The 14,753-nt window shown below is 37.5% G+C and overlaps 1 protein-coding gene across 15 annotated transcripts in view; it reads right to left on the bottom strand.

Annotated features, from left to right (window-relative positions):
* The window catches only part of SIPA1L1 (signal induced proliferation associated 1 like 1), a 321,896-nt gene that overhangs the window by 113,452 nt on the left and 193,691 nt on the right, over nucleotides 1-14,753 (bottom strand). For all 15 annotated transcript variants that reach the window (XM_039883686.1, XM_039883681.1, XM_039883680.1 and 12 more), the window contains one exon: nucleotides 12,261-14,057. In XM_039883686.1, the coding sequence (XP_039739620.1) occupies nucleotides 12,261-13,758 (1,498 nt within the window). In that variant the 5' untranslated portion in view covers nucleotides 13,759-14,057. The remainder of the gene's footprint in view (nucleotides 1-12,260; nucleotides 14,058-14,753) is intronic.

Below are 14,753 nucleotides of genomic sequence, written 5' to 3'. Positions count from 1 at the left end.
CAGCAATTTCTGGACCGCTTGTGCTGGTTTTCGTATTTGCAGACTCTGTATTAATATTTCAGTTGTACGTTTCCCTAGGGAGACCGGCATAATCTGGACTGTGTATAACTATGAACAAAAATACATTTTATTTTTTATTATTTGCAAAGTTATAATTCATGGCTTAAAATAGTTCTTTAGAATTGTTTAAATTTAGAGTTTAAATAGGGAAAATAATCTGATAAACACAAATCATAGAAATAGAAAGCAAATGAAACTTAGGTACTATCTTGTGCCTAACATTCCTGAAGCAAAAAAATGGTCCTTGGTAAAGCTGTCATACATTCACTTATGCACTGCCGGTGGCACTGTGAATTGGTACCAACCATTTCAGAAACTATTGTGTGTGTGTATGTAATATAGCAATAAATGTTTAAGTCACAGAAAGGTTCACATTCTAATTTTAGTTACCCTAATTGACTAAGCAGAAGGAAAAAATGAAAACTCTTCCGTGTTTTCTGGAAAAGGCATCTTAAGTGACTACAGAAACAGGGCAGTAAAGATACGAGTACAATGCAGACAGAATTGGGCCTCATTATGCATCAGCAGGTCAAAGAATGGAACAATGACAACTTTACTAGCTAGAATTAAAATTACTTCACCATTTTCAATATTTTAAACTATCATTTCTTAAGAGTCTACTTGGTAGGCTAAAAGTGTGCCACTGTCAATGCAGTCAACAAATCTGACTCTCAATATTCTCATTAGATAAAAAATATGGATGAAACTAAGACCACGCACTGTAGCAAATGCTTCTGTAAAGTTGCTTATCTGCCTACTGGGTTCAAGTTGTTCTTTTTTTTTTTTTTGGTGCAACTTACTATATCTTAATACGATAATGACAAGATCAGAAAGAAAGGACAGATTCAAAAGTTAAAGAGATTTTTTTTTTTTTTAATTAAAAGGCAGCTGCAGCATATTCTGCTTTTAAAACGAAACACAGGTTTGCCAAAGTGGAGGCAAACTGTAAAAGAATAGCTCTTTCTGAGAAGGACACCACTCAGGGATTCTCAGTCTCTGGCGCATATGGGCTAATCCTAATTATAAGGGTGGAGGAGGTTCCATAAGAACTAAATAGCCTAAGACATTGCATCATAATCAAAAGCAGGTCAGAGTCATAGATGGGGACATTTACACAGGACTGGCCACCTGCCAGGATTCTGTTCTAAAACACTCCACTAAGCTTATAATTTTTGTTGCCCACATTTACAAAATGCACAGTACTCTGAAGTTCCAATTCTTCTTTCCAAAGTAGGATGGTGTATTTGCCAAAATTGCATAAAGTTCTGGGGCTTAAAATTGCAGATAACTAAGCTGCCCTTAATAGCCCCTAACTTGCCAATAAAACATAAACTAATATGAAGTTATGTCAACGTTAATAAAGTGTATCAAAATGATTAAAGAAAAAAGTACAAACTACTGAAATGAAGAGAAACACGGAAAGTACAGAGTAACAATCAAATTAAGAGATTTTTTTTTTATTGGCCAATATCAATCTATGATAAATAGCCAATAATTATATATTTAAACTTGTGTATGGATAGAAATTAGGGGGTCTATGAACTTGAATGAAAAAAACTATACTTTTATATTCACTAACTTCTAAATGAAATATAGCATTTCCATCAATTATAAACGGAGGCAACAAAATACAGTAATATTAGCTGTATATGTGACTTTGACAACTATAGATATCATTGACATTGTCATATCTCATTACAGTTGCTGCAGAGCAGAGATATCAAAATACCGATTATGCTCATTCTACTTTGACATTATGGTAGTTACCAACCTGAAGCTAGATCTTTTGTTAATGCAATAAGAAAGCATATATATTAGTATGTCACAAAATTTTAAACACTTTTACAACTATATTTTAGTATGCTTTGTACTTTTATTTAATGCACTTAAAAATATATTCTAAGGACAGTCTATATAGATTTGACCAAACTGAGAAAGAGTCAACAGGAAAAAAACACATAGGAACATCTGATGTAAACACTATTTATAGTAACAAGAAACTGGAAAACCTGAATTTACATTACAACAACTGGAAAATTATAAATAAATGATAGTATAGCCAATTATGGAATCACAAAAAAATAAATAAAACTGTATTTAATGATCCTTATTTTACTTAAAAATATGCATGTATTAAAAAAGATGAGACAGAAATAAAATTACTAGTAATCACACAAGATTTTCTTATTTTCTATAGTTACTAATTGTAATGAATATATATCTTATATATAACTTACAATAGTTACTAATTCTGTAATGAATATATATAACTTATAATAGGAAGATTTTTTAAAAGTATAAAATGGTCAATGAGTTTAAAGACTGGTTTTAAAGGCTGCATATTAATGTGACTCTACTTCTAATGTTAGTTAATATGAATTTAAACACCAGCTGGTAGGGGGGAAGTATTTAACATCCAAATGAAAGAAATTACAATGAGACATCTGTCTCTAACTCAACTTCTTTATATTTAAAACACCCTTTATACCTCCTTATCAGGGATAATACAGCAAGATGTCTTCCTAAGTAACCTGCTTTTGAGGGATTTGGAAGGAAGTGCCTCTGAGACTGCCAGAGATTCAGTCAAGGCAGAAGTCACTGCTGCTCATGAGGGCAGGGCCTATGCAGTGTCTCAAAACCTCAGCACAGCCCACAGACTTGCTGACTAACTGTCCCTAAGAGTTGTAGAGGTTGCTTCTGCTGATGCTTTTACATCAAATGCTTCTACTTGACTTGAATGCAGTCAGGAAGATCTCTCCTCTCAACCCCACCCCTGAGGCTCAGATGAATGGCCTCCTGTACAGCAGAGGGGGTTCCATGAGAAGATGAGGAGAGTAACGGATACAATAAAGCAAACATTTTTTGAGCACCTAATTTCAAAAAATACATGCCAGGCTTTTTTAACATGTTATCAACTGCACAGAAATAACAGTTCTAAAGGGCCCTGCTTCTTTGAAACTGCAAAACCAAGAGCACAGAAATTCTTTGGGATATGGGAATCAGTAAACATAGCAGTCACTCTGATGCACTTGACACAGCAAGTTGGGGAAGCACTACCATTTTCATGCAGATGGTTCGTATATTAGCTGCTGTTATTGACTGTACCCAAAGGTCTTTGTTTTTTACTTTTTATCTTGACTGCTTTTAGACTTACAGAAAAGTTGCAAAAATAGTAGAGGGAGTTTCCATATATCCCCAAACCAGTCTCCCCTAATGCTAACATCTTATGCAACTATATACAGCACCATCATCATTAACAGAACCGGGAAATTACCACTGGTAAAACCCATTAACTAAAGATCTTACTCAAATGTCACCTGTTTTTCCGCTATGTCCTTCTTTTCTTGGTTTGAAATCCCATTCAATATCCCATGTTAAATTTAGCTGTTTTTTTCTTGGTACCGTACAATCTGTAATAGTTCTCCAATCTTGTTTTTCATGACTTTGATACCTTTGAAGAGTATTTATCACTCAGTCTGGGCTTATGTGGTGATTTCATATGATTGGACTGAGATTACGCATTTTGGTGAAGAGAACCACAGAAATGATGTAAACTCAGTGCATCATTTCATGAAGTTCATGATATGGACCTGGATTCACTTTGCTAAGGTGGCATATGCCAGGTGTCTTCACCATAAAGTTACTATCTTTCTCCTTGTAGTTTACACATATCCTCATGGAGATAATTTGGAATCATGCAAATCCTGCTTCTCCTCCTGTTTCTCCTCAAACTGTCACTCACTGATTTTAGCATCCATCAGTTGTGTCTAATAAAATTTACAATAGTAAAAATCAGTCTCCTTAATGGTGTTTGGGGCTTAGGGGGATCGATTGATATCAGGTCTCGCTTAATTTCCACAAAACCACTGTGACCACACACAGACTTGTTTGTGGTCTTACTTCCTGAAAAGAGAGGAAAAGGAACTACAACGTATTATTCAGTGTCTGGCATATAACATAAGGTCATATATGCAGAAGGCCCTCATTGCCTCTACCTGATCCTAAAATAAAAGATACACTGGCTCCTCAACTCAATAATTCATATACTTTGCATCAGCACCAAACATTCATTCAATTGTGAAACATTTACTGAGCCTACCTAATTTGTGGTCCTTACCTTCAAGGGTTCTTAGACTGGTTTTGAACCAGCAGTCATCACGAAAAGTACTGTGCAGAAAACAAGGGACACAGGGTGGCGGGGAGCAGTGGTGGGATAGCATCTTCACCTTTGGGAAGGAGAGGGTTACACAGGCATCACAAGCCCAGGAGAGGCAGAGCTTGTCAGGTGGGTAAGGGAAGAAGGGAGAACAACCCAGTCTAATGCATGCAGTTCTGTCTTGCACCTTGTTCACTGTCCTCTAACCACCCTCCCCCATCAAGACACTTCCCTTTTAAGAGATCTCACTACTTTTCCAGCATTAGCCCTCAGCCCTCCTGTGTAAGGTGAGGCTAGCTGGGGAAAGAGACCCACAGTACTTACTGCAGGGGAAGCCTGCCACCTACACCAATCAATCTTCCTCAGCCTTTGTTCATAAAGGTGATAAGATCACTAGACAATCAAACTAAAGAAAACAAATAGTATGAAAGAGAAAAATGAGAAAACAGAAAATACAACTCAGAAGATACAGATTATTCTAGGAAAAGAACTCAGATAAAATTTTTAATTAACAGCAGTGGAGACGTGGAGTATATAAAATAAAGATAAGCTATTATGAAAAATAGCTATAGGAAAACAAAAATACTGAATTCCTAGAGAATAAAATTATGACTTCTGAAATAACAAAATGAAAGAACTGGATAATAGAACATAGAGAGCTATATATCAATCCATTATCCAGAAGATAAAATTAGAGAACAAAGATAAATAAGAACAAAAATTTTTAAATTAAAATTACAAAAGAAAAAACATGGAAGAGAAATCCAGAGGTGCTACCTTCCATCTAAATGGAGTTCCAGACAGAAGGAACAAGAAAATTGCAAATTTTTAAAAAATAATTTTTTAAAAACAGGAAAAAAAATAACATACGATAGTTTCTCATTTGTGTTAACAGCATGAATGACAGACTGTAAACATACAATGACGACAGGTGTTATCTCCTTTTATTCTCCAGGCACTGTAGCTGGCACAGAGTAAACACTTAATAAATATTTAATGACTAAATAAGTGTATGAATGTGCAGTTATTAATTTTTGAGACTACTTAAAAACATGAAGGGCACTCCTGTTAACAATAAATGGAATAATAAATTTGTGTGTGTGTAAGGAAAGATATAGAACATTACAAACCAAATTACTGGAATTAGAAATTACTTAGTCCACCTTTGTATTATCAATTCTCATAATAAGCATAAATATACATACTTTTGTGTGATTTTATTGTGTTTCCCTCCACCAAAAATGCAAGCTCCACAGGAGGTCTGCTTTGTTTACCACTCTAGTGCCCTAAACCACACCAACCTGAGTGAAGGCACTCATGCCTATGTGGCAGATCCAGAAATGTAACATTCTGATCTCCCTTCCAGAAAGGACTTGCAAGTGATTCAGCCTCAAGAAATACAATCAGTTTTGAAAGTCTTTGGCTGTCGTGTCTTTGGATCTGCTACAGTTCTCCAGCCCATCCACACTCTTCTTGGACAGCCCCCTCCAAGAACTAAGCAAGTCCGGGAGAACAGGGCCTGGCCATTACTGCCCATCACAGGATTTCTTTAATGCTCACTCTTTGCTCCACTGTGTTGGCTGATCTGCATCGTGGGCTGATAGCTCTCTCTGCTAAACTCTGCTTCCTCTCCCTTTTTTCTTTCATAGGCGTTATTCTCAAGTCCCTAACAAACCACCTGAATCCCTATACTGTCTCATTATCTGCTTCTCAGAGGACTCAACTGAGGCAACAAACTTGTTACATGATTAAATCATGGATATAATCATGTAGAGTATAACCTGTTATATGATTAGATTGTATTTGGCAAAGGCAAGAGGTTGGATTTTGAGGAGAGCAGACAATAGATAGAGAGACTAAGACATCTATTGCTAGAATTCAGGTAAGAGGCAATGAGGGCCTGAAGTTCTAGAATTGGGAATGGGACATAGAGATCAGGAAGTTGGCAGCAATTTGGAGGTAGACCGAAACCTTCCCAACTGATGAGAATGATGGCATTCACAACAGCAAGGGGACAACAATGAGGGAGGCTTGTTCTAGGAGAAAAACACATCAAAATTTGTGTACACCATTTTGAGTTGCCAACTAGATAGCCATCCAGGTAGAAGCAACTAAAAGTTGGCAAGAAATGTAGCTAGAACTGGGGGCAAAGCCTGAGAATAGAGGAATTTATTTGGATATAAATGTATAGTCATTTTCTTTTCAAAAAAAATTTTTTTGAGGTCATTAATTTTAAAGGAAATGTATAAATCATGCGAATGAAACAGAAATAAGAAAATAAAAGAGGAAAGAGGAAACAAATGTGTCAATAATGAAGGTTGTATGGTTGAATATCAAATTTGGGGGAAAATAGGAGATACAGTAAAAACAAACAAACAAAAACAAATAAAACATACCTATTACCAGAAAGACAGGCATTTGGAAGTTACCATAAAATGATTTCTGGCATCGAATTCTAAAATTTCTCTCATGGAACTTTTAAACAGGCTGAAGAATGACATAATGGGCAATGTCTTCATCGCCAGTTTTATTACAAAAGCAAATTTTGATTTTACATGACTGGATCTTAACAAGATGCCCTTGAATAAAGTCAAGTGTCTGAACAAAGGTGGCCTCTGACAATCTATCCTGATTTTAAAAATAAAACATACAAAGGAGTAGCTGAAACACACGCCCTTTTAACCAACTTCCACGAACCTCTAAACTGGAATGGCACAGGCAATGTGAAATCTGGAATGCCTTACAGATCACACAGTTCAGCCAATCAGTGTTGGGACTGAGGAGATCACAGCCAAGAAAGGAGAGGATGTTTGTTTTCAAAGAAGCAAACATGCAAACTTTCACACCTAATGGCCTTCTTGCAATTAGAAGCCCTGAGAAGATAAAAAGACAGCAAGCAGCAAAATATTCCTAAGTTAGTTTGTCAAGAAGTTATTTAATGCCCCAAATCTCCCCAAGAAGAACTACATAACTAGAGAGCTAACTTCAAACAAATGATAAACTGTGATGACAATAAAATATGAAAGACAAGGGCATTAAAATAATAAATTCTACAAATACAAAATCTTTCCTTATTAGTTTTGGCAGAAATTAACTGTTAAGTTTGAGCATAGCATGGTTCAGTGGAACAGATTTGTCGACTTGAATTTATCACTTGAAATATAAGACCGTCCACATCAAAAAACTAAACACAGAATAACTCTTTAAAGAATTCTGAATTTTAAGGCACCCCATAATACTTTCTTCTAATCTAATATTGCTATATTCATAGAAGGATTTAAAGAAAAACAAAATAAGCAAGAATTTTACAAATAAGCTTAGCTGTATGGGGTCCCCTGATGTTCTATATGTACCATACGATGCTCCACTAAAATATAATAGCTACTTAATGAAGCTCATTTAATAAACTGGAACTTGAAGCATGGCTCCTGACAGCAAAATTAAGAATGGATCAGAGTGCTAAAGCTGTCACTTCAAGTACAAATGAAGTTAAGGGCATATATTGTAAAGAAATGAGATTAAAGATGGCTGATTATAAGAGGTTGAGAGGTAAAGAAAACTGGATGTTACAATAGCAACTGAAATCCAACTTATGTCCTCAGACTGATAATCCCCAGGCCTAGCAGACCGCTGAACCCGATTCGTGTGTGGGTGTGCGCATGTGTGCATGCAAACACAGGTGTGTGGTGGGGTGAGGAGAGGTGAAGGTGGAGATGTAGGAGAAGGAAGGTGAGCAATAAAAAAAATCAAATCTCGAGGCTTAAAGTTTTCAGAAGAATAATCAGGTTCATAAGCATTAGTTTTCCCTCTTTTCAGGTCTGGGAAAATATTCTTAGATGAGCTTCAGACCAAATAATGGCAGCTTCTGGCCACTGGACAATAGGGAGAGGCCCTTCTCTATCACAGCGTCTTCAGTAACTTGACTTTGAGAATGACATCCTGCCTAGCATCAGATAAGCCTATCAACATTTTGATCAATGGTACAACAACCACACTGCCAAAGCAACCCATGGGCTCCTCTTTTTCCATGAATTCGTCTCTCTGAATGGGATTCAGGAAGGCCATGCCTCAAAGACAATTGTGTGCTCAGTGAAAATCTGAAAATGTCTGGTATGGTCATACCAAATGAGATGAGTAACAGCCAGGAAAGTCTCCTCAATAAGCCATGTCAACTATAGGCAATATAATTCTTCTATAACAGTATTTTCCACTTACAAATTTCCTCGGTATTTTGACAATGGTGACAATGTAGATAAAAGCTAAATATAAAACATATTTATAGAGACATGACCAGATTAATTCTAATACTATCCTATTGCAGAGTCTGTGCCTCCTTTGGAAGGCTATGGTTGCATCACTTGGACTTAAGCTTCACCTTGGGGTCCTTGAGCATTAAGTGAGGAGGTCTGCATAACACAGAGTAATAGCACAATAAACGTTAGCTATATTATTACTGTCATTTAATCCTGGGTGAGTCTCAGTAGAAAGAGCACATGAGAGAAGTGGGCAGAAGAAAGGACTAGAAAAAACAATGATAGTGTGTTGCTTATTTTAATAAGTGCAAACAGTGGGATTCTTCCATTGGTCCAGCATCTTTCTAGCAGCAGACTAGGCTAACATTTGGAGGCAAATTTTCAAAATAATGATGCTTATAAAAACAATGTAATATAAAAAGCTATTGCAGCTTCATTACCCAAATACAATTAAATTTTACATATAACGTCAACTGTAGAGTATAATTCAGTAAGTTTTTTTTTCCTCAGAGACTTAGCTACAATGAGTTCAGGAATGCATTAAACAGAAAAATGGAAAATATATGGCGATAAAGAGGTTAAAGTGACAAGCAGGTCAGCAGCACTACACCCTGTTGCTGGAAGATAAATTACATCTGACAGATGTATTCTTTCCACGAGATGACTCACTTTAAGGTTCCGATTAGGAAAACTGAGCTAGTGCGCTAATTTCAGTGAACCAAGTTATACATAAAAAGTTATAAGGCAGAATTATTTATTTTATACAGTGATAACAAGTACACATATAAGTGTTCTAATATTCAGTTATACTTTAGGGGCTTAATTTCAGCTTCAAATGATGTTATTCAGTCATAATTTGTTGCATATTATCACATTGTGACAAATGACCGGCCAGACTTGAAAATTCTAAGTTTTGTGGCCCAAGAAAACACAGCAGGCACCGTGACTGCCTTCCACTGAACCAAGTCCCTGGATCTGCCTTCCACTGAACCAAGTCCCTGGATCTGCCTTCCACTGAACCAAGTCCCTGGATCGACTAATGTCCCAAGTTCTCTCTGCAAACCACAATGACGAATGCCCAATGGCACTAGCAGGCAATCTCTAGTGCCACACACACAGAATTTCTGCTCTCACCAGCTGGACTTCATGCTGACGAAGAGTCAGCTATGTCCTTCCAAACCTGTCTGTGTCAGTTGACTTGTTACTGTCATTATGAAATTTAACTAAATATTATGAAAGGTGATGGGATATGAGCATAAAAGATAAATCTTTGTGTTTTCTACTAAAAACTAAGTTAAGAGCTTTGTAAAGACTTAATAAAGGCAAGTCACTAAAAAAGAAAGCTGTTGGATTAGATGTGGGTGAGACAGCTACAAAAAAATGACCAAAAAAAAAAAAATGAAACCTAAGATTCCGTAAGATTCAGATTGCTTTGCTAGTGTCTATGTTTTTGCTCTTGTGGTTTATACTATTAATACAATGTAGAATTCAAAATAGTAGAATCACTGTCAAAGAGAATTCCATGGCCTCACAAGAGTTTAGCAAATATATTTTTATAAATTTTAATTAAAATAAAATATTTTTAATACGTATATTTTTTCAAAATCTCCTGATTTAACTGACATTTTCAATTAATCAGCTCCAATTATATTGGGTAAGAGGGTATTTTCTATACTTCAAATTAGAAACTACTTTGAGTTACTGGCTTTTAAATTTATGAAGTGTTATGAGCTAAGATGGATTACTCTGAAATACAGGCATTCAAAATTTTATCCCATACTTTGGAAAGATAAAAATACTTTAAACAAATTTCTACCAAAGTTAAACACAAAAATATACTCCTTCCATTTAGACTAATATAGAGAAAGCAGAGCACAGCGGTCAAGAGCAGGACCCTGGTCGGGCACAAAGGTGGAGTCCTGGTTCCAACATTACTAGCTCCAGGACAGCTTATTCAGTAAGGTCACTTAAGCCTAGTTTTCTCATAGGAAATGCCATTAATAACGGTACCTACCTCAGTGGGCAGAGAGGCTGAAAGAAAATGCATGTCACATCAAATGTTTAGCAAAATTCCTAGTATATAATAAGTGTTCAAAAATGTTCACTCAATACTGTCATATTACCTAATAGGAAAAAAATGCCTACTACAACATAAATTATAATATTCTCTCTTATGTTAGACTCAATGTATTGGTTTTTAGCAAGATGGTCTCCACCTAGAGACAGCTCAGAAACACCTGTGAAAAATTTCCCCGGGTACAATACATCAGGCATTAGACGCAATTTACCTCCTAAGGTATAACTGGCAATGCCTGGAGACATTTCAGCTCATCACACTAAGGTGCGGGGAGGGGACACCTATTGGCATCTAGGGTGTAGAGACCAGGGATGCTGCTCAACAGCATACAATGCACAGGACATACCCCCTCCAACAAAGAACTATCCGCCCGAAATGTCAGGATGGAAACACTGAGAAACCCTGTATCTTAAATGACAGAAGAAAAGGACTTAAAGAAGTTATTTCTGAAATCTGAACTCCAAAAAATTATTCTGAGAGAATAAAGACTGCTTAAAAATGAAGTTGGAGTTTTCATTATCATATTGATGCCAGGGCTATTGACACCGATATTCAAGAGACCTAGATACTTAGTAGTAACAAGATAAGATTTTTTTGAGTGAACAAGCCCTCTTGAATAGGGTCCATCATGTAATAAGATAAATTTTATTCTAAAGTGAGCAACGTCATAAAGCTATAATGAGTACTAGAAGTAAAACTGCATTTGGAAGAATAAATCTAAGTTTCAAAAACTCCAGAACAGTAGGTGGGAAATCAAAACACTGCTATAGCCCTCTGCACAGAGGGGTCTCTCAGCCAGGCCGCAGAGTACTGAGCTAGCCAACGGACCGACCGCAGGTGCACGTCCGCAGGTGCACGTCCGCAGGTGCATGCCCTTCCTTGGCGAGCATCCTGTTTCCTAGCTTGGGTGCTCGCATGACAAACTCATTCTTCAATTAATAACGCCGCTCAAAAACAGTGTTAGAAAGCTTCTGAGAGTTCATTTAAATTACTTACTTAAAAAAAAAAATCGTAGGGCCTTTATTAAAAGCATGAGATAAAACTGTATATAAGTATAATCCGATAATATATGCATATATCCCCGCCACCCAAAACAGAAAAGACTAGAAAGAAAGTCACCAACATGTTAAGGGTACGTCTCTTCGGTGCCTTTTCTTCTTAAATTAAGACCTAAACTTGATTCCCGGCTCTGAGACACACTGGCTCTGTGACTTTTCTCAAATAACGTTAACTAATTTTCACTAAAATTCCTGTGAAACAGATAGAAACATATTACAATTCTCATTTACTGATGAGAACATCGGGGTGGAAAAGAAATGGTCCTGTACTGATTGTAAGAGTGTTACGTAAATAAAAGGCTGCATTAAGATTGTTTTTTAATCCACAAGATAAAGCTCTATTTAAAATATTTTCAACTTTATCTAACATTTATCTCCCAAGGTGACATAAATCTTCTACACAAAGACCATAATTTCATCCACTAAATCAAAGGGTTTTTTAAAAAGCAATTATTTAATATATGAGTTATTTTGTACTTGAAAGAGGAAGTAATTAAAAAAAAATGCAATAAGAAATATATTGCAGCAAATACCTATTTAACTATTTTACCATTAAGAAGGAATTCATGAAATCTACGTCACACTACTAAAAAACCAGACAGACAGTACTCATTTTCAGAAAGTTCAGCATAACAAATTAAAAGATCTCTACTCACCCTTCTGATAGAAGAATTTCCTGTAATAGTACGCGCCAAGATCCACATGTTCCACAATGTACCTCTTCACGCGATCCAGATGCAACACCAAGTTTTCCTTGGGCACTTCAAGGACTGCCACTCCCGCATTTGTGCAATGGGAGCTGAGTGCAGACTCGAAGGAGGCACTTTCACATCCACTGAAGGAACCAGAATTTGATTTCGACAGGCTGATGTTCCTTTCACCTTCTCCACCTATCTCATTCCGAAAATATGGGCAACTCATTACAAGTTCATTGCTTTTATCATCACCCTGGTCCATGCTGAGGCTTCCTTTGGAATTCAGGTCCTCTGTGCTGCCCATCGGGGAGCTAAAACTGGCTGAGTGGGACAACGGTCCCGAGACCAAGGATGCCACGGCAGCTGCCGACGCCCCCGTGGTGGTGTTCCTCCTCTTAATAACATTGTGCCTGTTCACAATCGCCTCATTCAAGTCAAATAATATACTCTGGACATCGTAGTGGGCAAAGCACTTCGGACACGTCCAGGGCCTGACGGAGTCTTCTGATCGGTTATCTTCAAGATCCGACGATTTCCCAAGTTCATCACCTTTGGCATTGCGTAATTTACGAAAAATGGATGAGTCTCCAGTTTCAGACTTGGAACGTCGCTTGAGTGGTTTTTCCCTTTCCTTAAAGAGTCTGAGGTTCTCTCTCTGTGAGATGGGCCCGTCTATAACATCCAAAGAGAAACCAGAACCCTTGCCCCCACCGGCGATGAGAAAGTCACTGAGCTTGGTTGGAGTTGGACCTCGGTCAGATTTGTCATCTTTGTAGCCCTTTAACAAATCAAAGAAGCTCTCTCCAGACGTTCCCTGCTTATCAATTGAAGATGTGCTACCATATTCCCTGTGTAGTGATGGCCCAGTCTTGTACGTGGGCGAGATACATTCATCAAAGCTATCCACGTCAAGTTCACTTATGGTGATATCACTGTTGCTCCGCTGTCGTATTCTGCGAAGAGCCTTTCTAGGGGAGCTAGGATAGGCTTCAGGCATCAGAAATCTGGAGTCCATGTTCTCCGACGGTCGCGTCTTGTTCTTCAGCGTGTTCTGTATGCTTTTTAACATGGCTGAGTCACTGGAATTGAGGCTAACAGAACTTCCCTGACTCACAGGACTGCTTTTGGAGGACATGCTCTCAAGGCAACTTGAGGTTTCTATTTCCTGGCTTGAACGGCTAGATTCTTTTACGTTCTCCTTCCTTGGGGGCCAATCTGCAATCCTTGCCCTAACCCCCATCTTTGGGACCCCAGGGGTCGAGGTTATATGGTGAGAGCCTTCGCTGCGGGGGGGCCCTACGGGAGCCATGACAGAAGATCCCAAGCTGCCATTCTGGGACCTGAAGCGCCGCATGTAGAAGTCGTCGGTGTGGACTTTGGGAGGGCCATCTGCGCCGACGACGGAGGCCCTTTCCGTGGCAACGGGCCTCTCCGTCTGCGACCGTTTCAAGCTGGTCATGATGTACAAGCGATCAGACTCAAATCCCTGCAGAAAGGACCATTGTATCTAAGTTTTAAATGTGTACTTCCCTTTTGGAGAATGGTTTCCAGCAAATGCAGCAGTTGTATGAAATCTTAACCTTTTTCATTTAAAAGGCTGAATGTCTTATTTTCAAACTTCTGAAAATCCAGATCTTCAAAACATTATAATCCACAATAGTTCCTTTGCTTCACTTTAATAGATGGCTCTCTTTCAGAAAAAACTGAATGGAATTTGTATTACTGGGACGCTGTGACTGCCATAATCCCATGCTTTCTCTAAAAGAGAGAAGGATAACTGGAATTAGTGTTTGATAAATGCATCTTAAGAAACAACAACAAAAAAAATGCAATTGCCAAAAACAGACACATGAAAATAAAAGACTCCCTAATGTATGTGGTTGACAGTTCAAAACCCATATATTTTAGTAAAGAAGGTTTGAAAGAAAAGAACTGAAAAGCATTTAATAAAATCCATCATTTAAATTATTTATATATATTTTAAAAGACTATTGGGGAGGAGCGAGGAGGATCTCGTTTGAGGACACCAAAGCTCCTACCCCAAGTCTCCAATGACCTCTAATAACACAGAATATCATGAACCCCTGTGCTGGCTAGAAGTTCGAGACATAACCAACAGAGTTCAGTACTTAGAGCAATGCATAATCAGGTTTTTAACAAGGCTAAAAATGGAAAGAAATATTTTACTGACTATGTTGTAACACTCACTTTTTAATACCTTCGATATTTCAAAATCCTAACTTGCCTTTTGTTTCTTTACAAAGGCTTAACATATTTTACAAGAGTAAATACAATAGACAGAAAATAAACAGAGTTTTCCCGAAGCCATTATATCTATGAGCATTCTTCTGCATTTTCCTCTACTTTGTTACTTACCCCAATGAGGAATATTTCAGAACGAATCCAGCATTTACAACCACCTCTTCCCAAGCTCTCTCTAGTTTCAGCTACTCC

This window comes from Pteropus medius, unplaced genomic scaffold (genome assembly GCF_902729225.1).
Source record: "Pteropus medius unplaced genomic scaffold, Ma_sr-lr_union100, whole genome shotgun sequence".
Taxonomy (NCBI): Eukaryota; Metazoa; Chordata; class Mammalia; order Chiroptera; family Pteropodidae; genus Pteropus; species Pteropus medius.
The sequence above is the reverse complement of the archived record's forward strand: the minus strand, read 5'-3'. Positions and strand labels throughout refer to the sequence as shown.